The sequence below is a fragment of the Rhinoraja longicauda genome, chromosome 2, assembly GCF_053455715.1.
Source record: "Rhinoraja longicauda isolate Sanriku21f chromosome 2, sRhiLon1.1, whole genome shotgun sequence".
In the NCBI taxonomy this organism is placed as follows: Eukaryota; Metazoa; Chordata; class Chondrichthyes; order Rajiformes; family Arhynchobatidae; genus Rhinoraja; species Rhinoraja longicauda.
The window spans coordinates 73,996,721-74,016,782 of record NC_135954.1 but is presented as its reverse complement, the minus strand read 5'-3'; the positions used below and the strand labels follow the sequence as shown (position 1 = coordinate 74,016,782).

General features: G+C 43.1%; 1 protein-coding gene across 7 annotated transcripts in view; it reads right to left on the bottom strand.

Moving 5' to 3' along the window:
• The window catches only part of LOC144605749 (zinc finger protein 385D-like), a 435,063-nt gene that overhangs the window by 53,918 nt on the left and 361,083 nt on the right, over positions 1-20,062 (bottom strand). For all 7 annotated transcript variants that reach the window (XM_078421277.1, XM_078421325.1, XM_078421269.1 and 4 more), the window contains one exon: positions 6,824-6,986. In XM_078421277.1, coding sequence (XP_078277403.1) covers positions 6,824-6,986 — 163 coding nt within the window. The remainder of the gene's footprint in view (positions 1-6,823; positions 6,987-20,062) is intronic.

The window sequence follows — 20,062 nt, the reverse complement described above, 5'->3', positions numbered from 1 at the left end:
TGTCAAATCTAGCCAGCCAGAACACGCGAGATCAAAGATTAAGTCCACCGAGTAGTGTGCACAGTTTGCAATATGCCATGGACACAGTACTTAACAAACACGCCAAACTGTTTGATAACAGCAGCCATGGAGTACTGAAGGGACACCAAGCCAAGGTATATCCACAAGACGAAAACAGTGGAGCACAGTTTTACAAGGCAGCTCCTGTTTCATATGCTGCAAAAAGGCAGATTGATGCCGCATTGGATGACTTGCTGCAGGATGGCATTATCAAGCCTGTGAAGACAGCAGATTTTGCATGCCCGATCATAGCTGTTCTGAAACCAGATGGGAGAATGAGAGTCTGCGGCAACTACAAGCTCACAGCAAATAAGGTGCTGAAAGTTGAACAGTATCCCCTTCCAATTTTGAGGGAACTACTGCAGGAACTAGAAGGAGGAGAAAAGTTATCTAAACTAGACCTCTCCCATGCCTATCATCAGATAGAGTTAGACCCTGAAGCTCGAAAGTTCACCACGATTAACACACACAAAGGTCTCCTCGAATATACCAGAGTGCCCTTTGGGATATCCAGCGCACCAGCCATGTTCCAGAGAACAATGGAGAGTCTGCTAGCCGATATTCCCATGTGCAAGCCATACCTTGATGATATCATCATCAGCGGAAAGACTGACGAGGAGCACCTCAGGAACCTGGAAGCGTGAGACCAATGGGTTAGATCTGAAGAAGGAGAAGTGTGCACTGATGCAAGAGTCAGTCGACTATCTCGGACATCGACTGAACAAGAATGGTCTTTCGCAGAGGGACAAGGATCCACAGACGTGTCTTCATCAAAGGGTTGGTAGTGGAGAAAGTCAATAGCATCAAGTAACTGGGTGTGCATATCTTTGAGGATCTGTCCTGGACCCAGCACATTGATAAAGAAAGCCCATCTATACCTCCACTTCCTCAGAAGAATGAGTAGATTTGGTATGTCAACAAATACCCTCCTCCAAATACCCATTTCTGCAGGTGTACAGTAGAGAGCATAATGTGGAAGAAAGAACTGCAGATGCTGGTTTAAATCAAAGGTAGACACAAAATGCTGAGTAGCTCAGTGGGACAGGCATAGACAGTAGAGAGCGTAATGATTGGTTGGATCACGGCCTGGTTTGGCAACTCGAATATCTAGGAATGATGGAGATTACAAAAATTGGTGAACACTGCCCAGTCTATCATGGGTACAGCCTCCCCGCCATTGAAGGGATCTATGGGAGCCAAACACCACCACAGCCATGCTCTCATTTCATTCCTGCCATCAGGAAGAAGGTATTGGAGTCCAAAAACTGTATCCTCCAGGTTCAAGGACAGCTTCTTCCCAACAACCATCAGGTTAATGAACACCACAAATTCCAACTAATCTCTGAACCACAAACTGCCTTGGTTGCATTAAGGACTGCGGGATTTGTTTTGTTTTTTTGCACTTAAAAAAAAAAATATTGAACTTATTATATTATTTATTCAATACTGTTTATAAACCTGCTGTACTGCTGCAAGTAAGAAGTTCATTGTTCCATTTTGGTACAAATGAAAATAAAAAACACTTTAATATTCAAAAATGCCTGTTCCTAGACCTCCACCCTCACCTCCATCCAAGGACCCCTGCAGTCCTTCCAGGTGAGCAGAGGTTTACGTGCACTTCCTCCAACATTATCTAATGCATGGCCTCCTTTACATCGGCGAGACCAAGCGTAAAATTGGCCACTGTGTTGCCAAACACATACACTCAGTCCGTCAAGGCCTACTGGATCTCCCAGTTGCTACCCATTTTAACTTCTCTTCCCATTCCCATACCAACCTTTCTGTCCTAGGCCTTCTCCATTCTGTCCTGGGCCTCCTCAAATTTGTGTGTCGACCTCATTTTCAGCTTGGATATAATACAACCCAATGGTATTAACATTGAATTGTTTAATTTTAGCTAACTACCAACACCCTCCCCACCAGAGCAGACACAAGGAATTGAAATAAGAAGCTTGGTGATCATTAAGGAACGAGGAACTTCCTGGACAAACTTTCTGAAAGATGATCAGTTTGAAAGATGATCATAAATCCCACTGAGACCACAGACTCCAGCTCAAAGATGAAAGATATAATCAAAGATATGCCTTGTGGAATAGATCATCTTTAATTGTTAACAAAGTACAAGAATGTGTCTCAAAATGGATTAACATCTGTTAACTTTCCCTATAAAAGTGACAGGCTAAGCAGATATTGCAAAACTCTTAATCTCATAAATAAACAGGATAAAATTAGATAGCAAGAGGACAAAGAATATGGCAATTAAAAAAAGAACCCTTTTTCCAAGGCAATGCATCTATTTGACCAGCACATATCTAGATGCTGAAAGGAAAATGATTTAGGACATCATGCAATGAAACCATGATAAGATACACTGATTTTGAAGACCCAGAAATACACCGTATTAAGCCTAAAACAAGGCAATAAAAATAAACAATAATGGGATATGAATTTATTGAAAAGATCTGAAATTATACAAGGCTTTTCAAGAGATAAAGAAAAGATTAAAAGTAAAGATGATTTATTTTGCAAGGAAATAAAATATGAATCAAAGGATATTTAGAGACCAAGCCTGCAAAAGGAAACTGAAAAAAACAAATGTGAAAGGGATAGCCCAAGAATGGATGTTGGATTCAGAGAAAAATAGAATTAAATGAACTAAATTTAGAAAATAAACTAAGGCAAAAAGATATGTAGTAATATGTACAATAGTTATTAATACAGTAAAATATTTGAAACATGAGAAATTAAAATATGGTATATATGCTTTTTTGGTGCAAACCAGCATCTGCAGTTCCTTTCTACACATGCTCAGTAATCATGGTGGTTCAGCATCTGGATCACTTGGTGCTGATGTCACACTCTATTTAACACACTGTGGCCCCAGTTACTGTATTCCCTTTAACTTGGGCCTGTGCTCCCTTTAAACAAACCAAGGCCCTGATTCCAACACTCCTTTTAATAGACTGAGGCCCAGATTCCTACGCTCACTTGAATTCATCTGGTACTGTTTCTGATGCTCTCTTAAACCTCACTGTGACTCTGTTTCCACGCTCACTTGAAACTCAACAGGTTCTGTTCACCACATACATTTTAAAATTCTCTGGTATCCTATTCCCTATGCTCCCTTTAAACTCACTAGTGCCTCTTCCCAGAAAAATTACTATATTACATCAACAAAGTGAATTAAACGTGTGGTTGGATAATAAGAGGAATAGCAACTAATAGTCTGGAAAATGTGCCAGTTCATTTGAAGGCACATACAACCATATTCAGGAACAGCTTCTTCTCTGATGTTATCAGACTAATGAGTAGTCTTCTCATAAGCTGAGAATGTAGACCCAATCTTCTAACCTACTGCTTTGCAATCCTTGCACTTTGTTTTATCTACACTTTCTCTGTAACTGTAACACTAAAACGCTGTAATACTATATTCTGCACTCTGGTACTTTTTCCTCTGTGCTATCTCTTGTATAATAGCTTGATTGGACTTGTGTATAAAATGATTTGACTGAAAAACATGCAAACAATGATTTTCACTGAATCATGACAATAATAAACCAGTACCAAATGTTTGTCAAGCTAACAGACACTTGTTCAAAGCTCTGGCAACTCTTAAGCTAACTAGGACCTGACGAGTTCAAGAGGTTGCTCTTCGTCGTCTTCTTAAAGGCAATTAGGGATGGGCAATAAATGTTGAACTGCCAGCAATGCCTGGACCAGAACAATGAATGCATTTTAAATTAACAGCCACCTCTTGGCCAGGACAGAACAAAACCAATCAGTTGAGAAAACCGTCTGAAGAAGGGTCTTATCCCGAAACGTCACCCATTTCTTCTCTCCGCAGATGCTGCCTTTGCCGTTGAGCTACTCCGGCATTTTGTCCCCCTCCAGTGTAAATCAGCATCTGCTGGTCCTTCCACACTTAGCTGAGAAAACCTGAACGGATGGCAAAGTTTTACTCCCTCCTTTAAAAGTGGTCAAGGACATTGGATGCTTCTGAATGTGTCTGATATTGAGAAACACGGAAAAAAACAATTGAAAATGCTTCAACTGCTTAAATTATTTAAAAATAATATTGACAACGAAAAGACTTGAAGGAAAAGGGTTGAGGTCATTGTCCAAGCATAATCAGTATTTCACCAGTTGAGCCTGTGAGGAGTTTTGGGAGTTTAAAATGTATCTAGGTGATAAACTACTGGACTTATTGGGGATAAATGCTGACAGTTCAGCGTTCAAAATACCAGTATTTGCCAGCAAGATTCGGACTATTAATGCTCATTCTCTAGTTTCCAACATGGTAAAAAATGTCAAGATTACTTTCATGATATGCTTAAGAGTAAAGTGATATGATGTCGAGAGTCTGAGGCTATGTTATTATGTAATATTCTGCGTATTACATAATGATTAATTTTAGCTTGCAACATAGCAGCTGTCTGGATTAGTCACCAGCAAATCATTTAAAATGATCTGGACTCCACCTTCTTATACATTGTCACTAATAGTCTAGCTGGCCTCCCGGTGTTAATGCTCATGAAGCATGCTGTAATTGACCTGACTCAGCAACTAGGGGGGGGGGGGGGGGGGGAGAGGGAGAGAGGGAGAGAGGGAGACGAAGAGGGAGAGAGAGGGGGAGGGTGAGAGAGAGAGGGAGGGATGAAGACAGAAAGAGAGCGAGACCGAGAGACACAGAGAGAGAGGGTGGGGGGGGGGAGAGAGAGGGAGGGATGAAGAGAGAAAAAGAGAGCGAGGGAGAAGGGGAGGGAGAAAGAGAAAGAGGGGGGTGGAGAGAGAGAGCGAGAGAGAGAGAGAGAGAGAGAGAGAGAGAGAGAGAGAGAGAGAGAGAGAGAGAGAGAGAGAGAGAGAGAGAGAGAGAGAGAGAGAGAGAGAGAGAGAGAGGGGGAGGGGGATGGGGAGGGAGGGAGAGGGAGAGGGAGGGAGCGAGAGGGAGGGGGAGAGAGAGGGGGAGGGGGAGGGGGAGAGGGAGGGGGAGAGGGAGGGAGAGGGAGAGGGAGGGAGGGGGAGGGGGATGGGGAGGGAGGGAGAGGGAGGGAGCGAGAGCGAGGGGGAGAGAGAGGGGGAGGGGGAGGTAGAGAGGGAGGGGGTGAAGGGGAGGGGCAAGTAATGTGGCGGACTGATATGCTTATTCATAAGTGTGAATCTTTTGATAAGTGTCATCTTTTCATTAGTGTATTTTGAGTTCCCACTCCCTCCCCTATTGTCTAATTGGATTACTATTGAAATCATTCCCATCTTTTGCTTCGTTTTTTAATGGTAACTGAGGGGTTTGTGCATGTACTTGGGAAAGTTAATAGTACTTTTGGCTTATCTTCTCCTCATATGCGGTTTTCTTGATGCGAGGAACTCCAGTGAGTTAAGCATTGGCCTGTAAAGAAGAATTTAACTTGCGTGGCCATTATCAGGCAATTTGAAGAATTGAGAATGTGTTATATTTACATAAATGAAAATTTAGCATATAAAACATTATACATTTCAATGTGCCTTTATGCCATTTGCGATAAATATAAGCCAAACAATTACTGTTTACAATTGTAACAGATTACATGAGGGTCCTGTTCCTGTGAACTATCCATAAGCTGATTTCTCCATATGACAGAAACGTCCGTTTGCAATAGTAACCATATTGTATCACTCTACATACACTTGATATAATTCTTTCATTCAATTTAATTATCACCCAAACACTTTTCATAACTAAACAAATGCAATACATACTGTCTCATTATTAATGAATACCATGAAACATTTTATCATTATAATAGCTTGAAAATGCTTTAAAAATATATGGGAGAACTTGTCCAAAGTCAGATTTCCTTAGGACAGGTCATTTGTAACATAGGGACCTCTTTATTTGTATATTTAACATTTCATAAATACTTTTTACATTATTTTTAATAACAATATTAGCCAACTTTAAGTTTTCACATTCTAACATTGCAAACTCTCTTTGGGCACTAGATTTTAAATAATGTATTCAAACTGTGTTTTGCTCCAAACTTTAGTTTTATTTAAAACTGTTCTTTTGTTATATGTTTCAGGAAATAAAAATAACCTGTGTTATTATTGATACTGCAATATTTTGGAATTAATACAATGAATCTTAAAACTATTACTGGGAATTCAAAGAACAGGCAGAATCATTCTGACATTAAACATCCAGCTTTGTGGTAATACCCTCCTATGACTAACAGCTCCTAGCTGTGTATCTGGTATCAGATATTGTTCAATACAAGGCCTAGAGTTGGATTAATATCTACATGAAACTTTGCTTGTATAACCAAGCTCATGCCAGTTCACATATGAATAGATGCTAAACTTACTCACCTGGGACTCAATTGCACAATTTGATAACTGGCTGCAGCCAAAAATAAAACACTATTTAAAAACAGCAGGCCGACCACATTGGGAAATCTTATGACAATTGCATGCAACTAATCAAAAGTTTGTCCCCACTAAATATGCTGAATAAAGTATCATTTATTCAGGAGTTTGGGGTATAAGTAGGTACATGAAATATAGTCTGAGACTCCGGTACCATCATCAGGAATCTACCTCACACCATTGAAAACTACGAGAAACTGAGCAAAGTGAAAGAAATATATAAAGAAAATATATGGAAAATAATGGAGAGGACATTCCATTTTATAGTGACCTTTTGTAATATTAATGCATATATTTTTTGCCAGGCCTAAGCAACAACAGACAAAAGGCACACAAATGAAAAAGAACAAAGGTGTCTCTTAACCTGCTTTGTCAGAGCTGGCAGTGATGGTAGTGGTTGTGATGGAAGTGAAGGTGGCCTTTACGCTGTCCTTGGCAGCAACAGTTTTCTGCTTATTTTTCATGGCTTCCAGTGCTTTGAGCTTCTTGGCATGTTTAGTGCCTTTGTAGTGTGCCCCGGCTTGGCTCTACAAAGGAGAAAAAATGAACCATGCAATCAGGCTCATTTCTTAACTGTCATCCTCTGTATTGGTGAAAATACAGAACAACTTTCAATAATGGGCACCACCTTCTGTGACTATTCATGTTCACAGTTTTAACCAAGAATGCCATGAGAGTAGTTCAAATCAAAATGACTTACACACGTTGAGTGGCTGATAACAGGTGCCCTTATTGAAAGAACTTTTTAGACAGTGTTAGCGATCATCAGAAACAAAAGGTAAAAGGAACATAGAACAAAAGCACATGCAAGCTACTGACAATTAAAAAAAAAAATGACATGAGACATCAAGAGACGATGGGAGATTGCACTCTAAATTATGAAACATACCGGCTGATATATCTTAAAGTAAGCAAAAGAAGTATTAAATGTTCTTTTTATAATCCATATACAATGAATGACAGTGATCTGGCTCCTGCAAGATAAAAGAATGAGCTGATTTTATAGCAGTGGCAGAGGGAGAAGTAGTTCTGTTTGTAATTACACCTGGCCAGAAAATCACATTTTTATTCTAATTTATTCTTATAATAGGCACCTGCATATAACCAATCCTAATAGGTATCATTTGTCATGGAATCCTGTTATATGTGATAAACTGAAATGACACAAACATCCATAACATATTTCTCCCTATATGAACTAGGGTGCAGATACAGGCCTGCATAAGGAAGTAAACAACAGTCTGTAACAATGTGCTGTGACAACATCTACCCACAGAGAGATTGATGAAAAAAACAATTGAAAATAACTCATGTCTCTTTTAGTATTAGTAATAAAGAGGTTTTCTTTTTACAACAAGGGTAAGCGTTTTATTTGGTACTGCATTTCAGAGTGTGTATTACATTAGATTATAATGGTTCAGATCCAATGGCATTCCTTTTATCCTCGGGTTGTAGTAAGAGTGGGTTATCTTCCCCCACTAGATAGACTAATGGAGACAGTCTATTTGTCTACGTTTGCCATTTGTCTTACAGTATATCCCCCACCACAGATTTCAACTTTGTTTATACGTTATGCAGTCGAATAACATTTGTTCCTGTGAACCCAGAGACTTTAAAGGGAGTGAGAAATATGCAAGCACTCTGGATCTTAGCCCTGGCAACAAGCTCCTCATGTTCCTGAGCCCTGGTGCTTCAGACTCCAACTCCCACTGTGGCCACACAGCCAGCCCATGGTCTGAACCCTGACCCTGGCCACACACTCTACTTGCACACTGGAACTCTGGCTCTCATTCCAGACTAACGTGTCAACCGGATGCTAAACCATCGGGATTTTCAATTTGGATGCCAGATTATCGGAGTTTTGCTGTATATCAAAATTATATCACATGATGTGCACAGTTCCTAAAAATATATGCACACTCAATTTATACTACAGATTTTGTAAGAGGTAACACAAGTGTCAAGGAATAAAGTCCTCTAAAAAGTACTGCCTGAGTCATACAGACACAGGGATCACATCATGATGACTATGCTGGTGTTCACCACTGTGCTCCGAAAGGTTTCATATTATAGACAATAGACAATAGGTGCAGGAGTAGGCCATTCGGCCCTTTGAGCCAGCACCGCCATTCAATGTGATTATGGCTGATCATTCTCAATCAGTACCTGGTTCCTGCCTTCTCCCCGTACCCCCTGACTCCGCTATCCTTAAGGGCTCTATCCTGCTCTCTCTTGAATGCATTCAGAGAATTGGCCTCCACAGCCTTCTGAGGCAGAGAATTCCACAAATTCACAACTTTCTGACTGAAAAAGTTTTTCCATTATAGCAAATAGGTAGCAGGATTTCAATCTGTACACAGCATTGCTTGAAAATCATGTTACCTATTTGCTATAACGTGAAACTGGGACTCCTTTGGCTTAATGAACTGTTCTTGCCTCCAAGGATGAACTCCAAGCCATCACAGTGTCTCATAATAGATGGACAGAGATTTTACAGCTTACAGGGAAAGTCAGAAAGAACAAGGTCCACACGTCATCTTTCTAGGGAGTCTTGCTGTCTATTGTTGAAGTCAATGGACAAGATAAGCTGAATCCCCAAAGAGTTGCAGTCCCAGTATAATAATATAGCATTTGTCATTTATTCAGGATGTTTTAAAAGTATGTTGCAACCAATTAATTTTCTTTTGAAGTGTGCTTTGCGTTTAATGTGAATAAACATATTAGCCAATTACATGCTTCTGTTATGTTTTCACAATCTTAGATTCGTGCAGCAATTTAATAGTGGTTAAACTAACTTGCTGGTGCTTGGTTAATTATGGTTATCAACTGCTTTATTGAAAACTCCTCAATGTAATAAATCCAAGATTGGCTCATTTGTGTTCAGTGTGCTGGCATCAAGGTCAGTTGCTATCATTGAAGATCTAATGCCTCAAGATAACAAGATGTAATCAAAGGGGAAATCAATTCTTCCTAAACCGTGCATTAAGTTATTAATACAAACTGGAAGTTGTGTGATCTGTTTACAAATATAAGAATGATGTCAAACAAATCTAAACTTAAAGACAAAGAGTGCTGATGCTGAAATCTGGAACAAAAAAAAACAGAATGCTGGAAGAACTCAACGAGTTAAGCAGCATCTGTGGAAGCAAAATGTGTATGTCAATATTTCGGACAATATCTCTATCGAGACAGACCTTAATATTTAATGGAAGTGAAATAAAAGATTGTAGCAGAGATGCTTTATGGAAACTTGATAATGCAGGTTATTAAGCATGAATTTGTTATGTAGGTGGATCTAGTGACAAGTGACATTATTTAGTATTTTTTGGAATCTAGGCATCGCTGGCAGGGCCAGAATGTATTGCCGATCCCTCCTTACCTTCGAAGTGATGCTAGGAAGCTGCCTTGAACTGCTATAGTCTTTTTGGTGAAGGTACCCGCACAGTGCTGTTGGTGACCAAGTTCCAGGAATTAGAACCATTGACAATGAAGGAAATGCAATATATTTCCAAGTCACAATGATGCGTCTGGATGCAAACCTGGTAGTGGTGGTTTTCCCATGCACTGTCTGACCTTGTCTTTCTAGGTGGCAAAATTCACTGGCTACGGAGGTGATGTCAGAGTAATCTAGGCAAGTAAGTTTTGTGTACTTTTTGTAGATTGTACAGACTGCAGCCACTATGCCCTGGTGATCAAATAAATTACTATTTAGATGATGGGTGAGGCTCCAATCAAACTATCCTGGATCCATTCAGGCTTCATGGGTGTTGTGAATACCATGATAGGTGTGGAGAATGTCTTGGCTCATGATGCTTAGAACCAATGGACCCATCCATCATGGTCACTCAAGGCACAGATTCTGCGGACTTGCTAAATGAGAGAAAGTCAGGGCTCATTTGGACTATCTGCCACCAAATTGGTAGTCACGTGATATAATAATGACATTGGCTACTCTATCAATTGATCAACTGCTATGGAGCCGAGGAAATCTAAAAGGTGAAAAGATACAGATACTTTTCTCTCTTTTAAGCATGTTAATACATTAATATAAAACATGGTACATAATCTCAGTTTATTTTCTATTTATTCTCTGTAGAGCCGAAGAGATGTAGCTATGGAAATTGGTCTTTGGAATGGTAGTGGGTGGGTGATGTGGGAGGCGGGGCAGGACAATGAGTGCTGGTGGTAGTCATGTGGGGGGAGATGGATTACGATTGGGGGATTGGGGGGAGGGGGAGGTTGAGGGTAAGGGGGGAGGGGGTGGAGGGAGGGGTGAAGGGGAGGGGAGTGGGGAGGGGAGGGAGGGAGAGAGGAGGGGGGAGTGGGGGAGAAGAGGGTGCTGCACCATTGCAGGAGAGGTTTGGGCCCAACGGGTCCCCTTGGTCTAGTATATTACTAAAACTCTCAGTTTGTTTGTGTGTATATGGTTTATGTGTGTACCGTGCCCTCTACACAGCCAAAACGATACACGGCAGCGCGACAATTTTAGGTCCACCTGACTCACCATTCCCCCGTGGTCTGAATAAACTTTTGTTAGTGGGACGACCGGCGCCCGTCCCGGCGTGCCCCGTGCCTGACCTTCCTCCCATGGTGCAGCACGCGGCAGAGGATCCACAAGATGGCCGTCCCTGCCACTCCCCGCCGATCGCAGCCAAGCAGCCGGAGAGGCTTTCGCTCCACACCCAGCTCGCAGGAGAAATGGGGCCGAGGTCAGTGCCTTCTCTCTGTCCACTCTCGCTCACCCACGGACACCGGGAGACACTCCCCGCCTGGCAATGGGTCCATGCCGTCACCGCCATTCCCCGCCGCTCACCGCAGATCGCAGCCAAGCTGCAGGAGACGCTTCGGCTCCATGCCAGGCCCACAGGAGAAACGGGGCCGAGGTCAGTGCCTTTTCCCTGTCTCCCCTTGCCTGCACACCGCCACGGGTGCGATCCCCGCCTGGCAACGGGCCACGGTCGGACCAAGGGGAGAGGGGGGAGGGAGGGAAAGGGGAGGGGAGGGAGGGGTATATGGGGGGAGTGGTCGGGGGGGAGAGGGGGTTGGGGGATGGGGAGGGGGTCGGGGGAGGGGGGGAGGGATGGGGGAAGGGGTGAAGGGGATGGGTGGGGGGGAGAGGGGAGAGGGGAGGGGAGGGAGTGATGAAGGGGAGGCGGGAGGAAGGGGTGCTGCACCATGCAGGAGAGGTTTGTACCCAACGGGTCCACTTGGTCTAGTATATCTATATACTAAAACTCTCGTTTGTTATCTTGTAAGCGGTACACGATAGCGCGACAATTGTAGGCCCACCTTACTTACCATTGTCACTTTAGTGATAATGCAAGTAGTTTTATTGAAATCGGTGTTATTCACATTTTCAAGTTTAAAAGGAGGGGAGGAGGGAGGGGGAAGGGGGGAGTACGGGACAAGGGAGAGGGGAGGAGGGTTGAGGAGAGGGGGGGGGGGGGTGGGGGAGGACAGGGTGCTGCACCAATGCAGGAGACGTTTGGGCCCGACTGGTTTACTTTGTCTAGTATATTACTAAAACTCTCATCTTATTTGTTCCGTATGTCTGTGTCTATTATTTCTGTGTCCCGTTGTTTAGTTATGCCCTTCTCATCCACAACAAAATGGTACACAACCCACAATATTTTAGCACCACCTTAATCACCATTGTCCTGGGGAGTGTTTAACACAAGTTTCATTCAAATTATTATATTTTTTAAGTTACAGACATTTTTAAGTTTAAAACTCACCTTATTAAACCGATTGCTTGCCATGTTCAGCGTGTGATGTCACAATGGGATCCGCCCGAGTGACGGCCAATGAGGGAGGGGGGGGGGCAGGGAGTTGCGGCCAATGAGGGGGGCTAACTTTAACAAATGTGCTCCGCCCGTCCCCCCCCCCTCCCCCCAGGAGGACCAGTAGGAGGACCGGCACCCATCCCGGCATGCCTTGCGCCTGTCTTTCCTCCCGTGGTGCAGCGCGGCACCAGAGGTGGCGGCAGAGGGTCCAACAAGATGGCCGTCGCCATAGTTCCCCGCCACTCGCCGCTGTTCAGCACTGCACGCATGGGGCAGGGAAGTGGCATTCGCCGCCAACGGGTCCACAAATCGGTAGGGTTGTTGGGCCCGGCAGGGCCGCGGGGACACTCCCCACCCACCACCGTGTCCTGCCCACGGCCCCGGGGGACGCTCCCCACCAACCACCGGCTCCCACCCATGGCTCGGCGGACGCACCCCACCTGCCAACAGTGCACAGATTGGTAGGATTGCTGGGCAAGGCATAGCCTTGGGGGACACTCCCCACCAGGCAACGGGTCCACAGATCAGTAGGGTTGCTGGGCCCGAAGGAGAGCTTTCCACCCAACGGTTCTGGTCCCAAACCTCTCCTGCATTGGTTCAGCACCCTCTCCTCCACCCCTCCCCCCCCCCACTCACCCACTCCCCAACTCCATCCTCCCTCAACCCTCCTTATCCCCCACTCACTGACTCAATCTCCCCTGAACCCCCCTTATCCTCCCCTCCCCCCCACTCACCCACTCCATCCCCCCTCAACCCCTCCTCCCCCTCACCCACTCCATCCCTCCTCAACCCCGCTTTATCCCCCCCTCCCTCAGTCGTGTCCGCAGGACCGCCCGCAGCAGAGATTTACACCTACCGGGTGCACACCCGTCTAGTAACATTACAAAAGTTCCTATGGTTGCACTTTAAAAAGTTTTTAAATGATAATTAGACATCAGCAAAAGAGGTAGTGGCATAAATAACCAATGCTCGAAGTGAATCCCTGACAAACAGATCAACGCAACACGAAAAATGGTAACCAAGGGAAGCAAATATTTGAGAATAATTAATTGTTCAGTTTCTATGTTAACACAGGATTGATTATTTCAGCTGTACTAGATGATTAATTAAACATTGTCCTAATCCACAAAACATTGGTGTATGGTTTGTTAAATGCAGCTGACTTTTGTCATTAATTACTACAATTCTTAAGGCAGAAAGGAATACAATAATAGTAATTCAGCATTTAAAATTTACCTGCATATAAAACTAATTACTGGCAATAGTGAAAGGCTGACCTTATCCTTGCCTGAATCATTGCTGTCGGCCAAGAGTGGGAGCTTTGTCTTATATTCTCTTTCCTAGAAAGAGAATCCAAGCAGCACCCTTTTCTAACACCTTACTTTGGTATAAATTACATATTACTTTTGACATTTTAAATCTCCTTGAGCCATTGTCACATTGCAGCATTAAATCATCAGGACGATATTTTGTTTTCTTCTGTTCAAGTTATATTTGATATTTATAAGAATGAAGAGTAATAGTAGCTACCAAATGTGCTAATACTCTCTCCACTGGGAACAAAGGGCAGTCGATTGTAATTGTTGAAATATTTTTTTGGCCATCCAGACCAATGTTGCAATGTTCTCTTTATGGATTCCAAGAACCTAATTCATTGGTTACAAAAATAAGATTCTTACACAAGAGAACAGCAAAAACAAAGCCTTTTCTAAAAAAAAAAGGCTTTTTCCAGCTGCACTGACAAGGAGTGACTGGGATGGGACAAGTCTTTGATTATGTTGGTTGCTTTTCAGATGCATCAGGCAGCGTCGATGCTGTCAATGGTCAATAGATTCATGGTCATTATATTCATGTTTGTATATTCTATTTAAATTACATTCACTGTCACTAGAGGCTGAAGATGCTGGAATCTTGAGGACAAAATCAAAATGTAAATGGAGGAACCCATCAGGTCAGGAAGCATCGATGGAGTGAAATTGATAAACTATGTATTTTCGATAGACTATGTCTGTGTCTTGAAACCCAAGCTGGCCTGTTCCCTTGTCTGCCTTTGCATCATTCATCAATTTACGCTAGGCTCTCTCAGGATATCCACCAGATAGAACATCGTAGATTTGGATCCCCAAGCACGATGGCACCCAGAGTGATTTCAAAGCTAGAAAATCAAGCATCGCTTAGGTCTGCAATTTTTTTAGCATTTGCTCACAGGTTATGGATGCTGTTGTCAAAGCTGTCTGCCTCCTGTTCTGAGTTGCATCTCAGGATTTTTCAGAGAGCAATTCACAGCCAATTACACCAGTGAATGTGGAATCACATATAGCCAGACTGGGTAAAGGTTCACTTTAATAATAATAATACATTACATTTATATAGCGCTTTTCATATACTCAAAGACGCTTTACAGGGATTTAGAGAACATAGGGAAGTGAATAAATAGATAAATATCATATCATATCATATATATACAGCCGGAAACAGGCCTTTTCGGCCCTCCAAGTCCGTGCCGCCCAGCGATCCCCGTACATTAACACTATCCTACACCCACTAGGGACAATTTTTACATTTACCCAGCCAATTAACCTACATACCTGTACGTCTTTGGAGTGTGGGAGGAAACTGAAGATCTCGGAGAAAACCCACGCAGGTCACGGGGAGAACGTACAAACTCCTTACAGTGCAGCACCCATAGTCAGGATCGAACCTGAGTCTCCGGCGCTGCATTCGCTGTAAAGCAGCAACTCTACCGCTGCGTTACCATGCCGCAAGTAAACGAACAGAGAAAGGAGACAGAAGGTGGGGTGACCTTCAGTGGTTGAAGGCAGTACTGAATAGGTGAGACTTCAGTGATGTTTTGAATGTGGTGAGTGTGGAGGAGTCTCTGACGGTTTGAGGTAGTGAGTTCCATAGGGTGGGAGCAGTGATGGAGAAAGCCCTGTCCCCCCAGGATCTGAGTTTGGTCCGGATGTGGGGGGATAGGAGATTGGCAGTAGCAGAGCGGAGGGTGCAGGTGGGAGTGTGCCTGTGGAGGAGGTCGGTCAGGTAGGATGGGGCCAGGTTATGGAGGGCTTTGTAGGTCATGAGGAGGATTTTGTACTGGATTCTCTGGGGGATGGGGAGCCAGTGGAGTTTGTAAAGGACGGGGGTGATATGGTCACGGATCGGGGTGTGGGTGAGCAGACGGGCAGCGGAGTTTTGAATGTATTGAAGTTTACTGATGATTACCCACATTACTTTCCCTCATTGGTGAATCAGATGAGTTTTATAACGATTAAATTGATTCAATGTCATTATAATGTTTTTTATCTTCTACTTCATTACTTGAATTTACACTCACTAAATGCCAGGGCTGGATATGAACTATAATCCTTAAATTACAAGTCCAGCAACTTAATCATTCTGTCAGTGATTTTACTGCAAAATAGATCACTCTTTGTGTCAGTGGCTCTGGAATAAACTGGTGTGGGTCACGTATGGAGAATCATTTAGTGCAGGTTTTCAATCAAATCTGAATATCTTGGCCTCTGATTCTCCACCAACTTAAGTTCTACCAACTTAATTACTGCTTACACAGCTACTGGACAGAATACTTTACTTAATAATTTCCAAAGAAGGCATGATATTTGTTTATCCAAACTTATTATCAAGGTCTCCTGGCAATAATAGACTGTGTCAAATTTGTTGCAAGATGAGACACAAGTTGCGAATCCAAATAAGGAAAGGTACAAGATTTTAAAAATACTCCAAAATTCAAGCATGAAATTTGTGGCTGTATAAGGGGTGCATTACTGCCCATTCTTCATCTTTCTTATTTCACTCAGTGTTTATAATTCTAACAATCTCAGCTTTGAATTCACCCAATATCTGACCGTCTACAATCCTCTGAGGTAGAGAATTCCATAAATGGATGATCTTCTGATTCAAGACATTTCTCATTGTGGCTTCTTAAATGGCTGCCCCTAATTTTGAGACTCTTCTCCTGGTTCTTGATTCTCTAGTCTAAAGGGGAGAAAAACATCTTCTCAGCAATCCTGTCAATCTCTCTGAGAATCTTTAAAAAAATAACATAAACAAGAGTGGGTGTTGATTTTCTGGCCTTGGAAATTTGCTCCGCCATTCATCAAAATCATAGCTGGTCTTTTATCCCAGCATCACTTTCCAACATTATCCCTAACCCCTTAATTCCGTTAAAATCCAAACACAGTTCAATGTTTTAATTGAACACGGACTGCTTTGGGGTACAGTTTTCCAAAGATCTACCAGCCTCTGAGTGAAGGAGTTTCTCCACATCTCAGTCCTAATTGGCCTATTCCTTATTCTGAGACTATCATCTGATACCAGACTCAGTAGCTGAGTAAAACACTCACCGCATATACACCGACCAGCCAAAACATTATGACCACCTGCCTAATATGCTGCTGGTCCTCCATGTGCCACCAAAACAGCGCCAATCCACTGAGGCATGGACTCTACAAGACCCCTGAAGGTGTCCTGTGGTATCTGCCATCAAAACATTAGCAGCAGATCCTTCAAGTCCTGTAAGTTACGAGGTGGAGACGTCGTTGATCCAGCACATCCCACAGATGCTCAATCGGATTGAGATCTGGAGAATTTGGAAGCCAGGGCAACACCGTGAACACTTCATCATGTTCCTCAAACCATTCCAGAACAATGTGTGTAGTGTGGCAGGGCACATTAACCTGCTGAAAGAGGCCACTGCCATCAGGGAATACCATTATCATGAAGGGGTGTACCTGGTTTGGAACGATGTTTAGGTAGGTGACACATGTCAAATTGACGTCCACATGAATGGCAGAACATTGCCCAGACCATCACACTCCCTCCACCGGCTTGCCGTCTTCCCACAGTCGGTTCGAACCAGACGGGAAAGCCTTCGTTGCCCTCGCGCATCGATGAGCCTTAGGCGTCCAATACCCTGTCGCTGGTTTGTGGTTTGTCCCTCCTCAGACCACTGTCGGTAGGTAGTTACCACTGCTGACCGGGTGCACCCCACAAGCCTTGCCGTTTCAGGCATGCTCTGACCCAGTTGTCTGGCCACAACAATTTGGCCCTTGTCAAAGTCGTTCAGGTCTTTACCCCTGCCCATTTCTCCTGCATCCAACTTCAAGAACTGACTGTTCACTTGCTTCCCAATATATCCCACCGCTTGACAGGTGCCATTGTAACAAGATAACCAATGTTATTCACTTCACCTGTCAGTGCTCATGTTTTGGCTGATCGGTGTATACAGCCAGGACCAATTTTGTAATCTTCAAAAAGACCATTTCTCTTTCCTCAAGAAAGAGACAACGCCAACTCAATTTCTCTTTGCATAGCAAACTCACCAACCCAGGAACCAACATGATGAATCTTCATAGCACTCCCTCCATGGCAAGTGTATCCTTTCTCAGGTAAGGAGACCAAAATAGTACACAATATTCCACAATAGTCTCAGCAAGACCTTATATAATTGAAGTATATCATCTTTACTCTTGTACTTAAATCTTCCCATAATAAATGCCAACATAATATTTGCCTTCCTAATTCCACTACACCATGTTAGCTTTCAGTAATCATTGTACAGGAGCACTTAAATACCTCTGAATATCAGTTTGCTCATCTTTTGAAAAAATACTTTATGTACCATCTATCATGCTCTTGCCAACTCACATAGCATATATTTCAAACCTCTTTACATTCTCCGGACTAACCACAACCCCACCCTGTGTGTTATCAGCAGACATGGAAATCTGTCATGTAGCCCCTCAGCCCAATTATTGATATAGATTGTTGATAATTGCAGTCCAAGCACAAATCACTTCCACTAAAGATTAGTGAGCATAGGCCAGCCTCGCTCAATCTCTCACCATGGACCTCCCACTTATTCTAGGAATTAGTCCAGTTTACCACCAAATTACTGCTGTCTGTGTGTTATAAGATTCTCCGTCACAAAGCTGGACTGCTAATATTCTAAGGAAGAATAGATGATATTCCAGATTTTCAGCTGAAACTGTTAAGCCTCCATCAACCCCCTCATCTACTAAGATTGCATGACCAGTGGCGTTTGCTTCCTCCCTTCCCAAACTGCCCACACCTCCCACCCCATGCCCTGCACGCATGCTTTAGTAGAGAGTATTTTGCACTGCAGCATCCAATTTATAAGTGTTTGGTGCATTTGTTATAAATTAGCCGCCTTTGACCATGAGGAATCCATCAATTTCTGTCCCTTAAAATGACCTTGTGGAAAATAGTGACTTATTCAAGCTCAAACTGGTAATGTGTATTTCTAACCCACCAGGCTCTTATGTCCTATTCTGGCAAATAAAAACCTTCTGCAAGGTATTTTCATTTGGGTCACTACTGCCGTCCAAGGTGTGGACTGTCCATATATGAGCAGATTTGGAAGTAGTGAATGAGCACACCAATATTTTAATATCATTAAATAAAACATATGCTTAATTGGTAAATTTGGATGTGTGGGTATATCACATGGTGAAAGTTATAAAATCTTTACTTACAACAATATACCGAGTGGTTCTCCAGCTTCTGAATATCCAAGAATTTCATGTTTCTCTACTGATAGATTCTTGATTTGTACAGGTGTCAGAGGTTATGGGGGGAAGGCAGGAGAATGGGGTTAGTAGGGAAAGATAGATTAGCCATGATTGAATGGCGGAGTAGACTTGATGGGTCGAAAGGCCTAATTTTACTCCTATTCCTTATGACTTTATGATTACTTCCACCATGTTTTGCTCATATTCTAATTGGCATGCTCTAGTGCGAAACTTGTTTGACTTCTTGCCTTCTTGTTCAGTGCATATTTTGTTCTTTGAACTTAGGAGAGCAGGTTGATATTTATTTGTTTACGATCAAGATTAAAATAGACACACACCAATAGACAATAGACAATAGGTGCAGGAGTAGGCCATTCAGCCCTTCGAGCCAGCACCGCCATTCAATGTGATCATGGCTGATCACTCTCAATCAGTACCCCGTTCCTGCCTTCTCCCCATACCCCCTCACTCCGCTATCCTTAAGAGCTCTATCCAGCTCTCTCTTGAAAGCATCCAACGAACTGGCCTCTATTGCCTTCTGAGGCAGAGAATTCCACACCTTCACCACTCTCTGACTGAAAAAGTTCTTCCTCATCTCCGTTCTAAATGGCCTACCCCTTATTCTTAAACTGTGGCCCCTTGTTCTGGACTCCCCCAACATTGGGAACATATTTCCTGCCTCTAATGTGTCCAATCCCCTAATTATCTTATATGTTTCAATAAGATCCCCCCTCATCCTTCTAAATTCCAGTGTATACAAGCCCAATCGCTCCAGCCTTTCAACATACGACAGTCCCGCCATTCCGGGAATTAACCATGTAGTAGGACTGCTTCATTTTTCTAAGGGTAGTTAATTTATATTTTCTGGAATAGTTTCTGGTACTGTTGTCACCTTATTCTGAGAACTGGCCTAAGAGACAGAGAATCATAAGAAATACAGCACAAAGTGCCTGTGACAAATTAAAAGGGACCTGACTTCAGGTATAACTCAGCAGCGTGAGCCTCCAGGGCTTGCCTGAGGCAGCTCCTCTTTATTTTTCATGTAGTTAGTTCCTTGGTGTTGCTTCAACTCATTGGATTCTGAGGTAGCTGAGTTGGGACAGGTGGCACCTGGCAGGTAGTTTGTGACAATGTGCATTGGTCATGCTGTTTGTCCATGATCTCTGCACGCTCCTGTCATTGGGTCTGGGGGTGTCAATCTCCACCTGTTTCTCCATTTTGAGAAGGGATTGCTGTGAGTCACCAAGAGTGTAATATTTTTATTGGGAG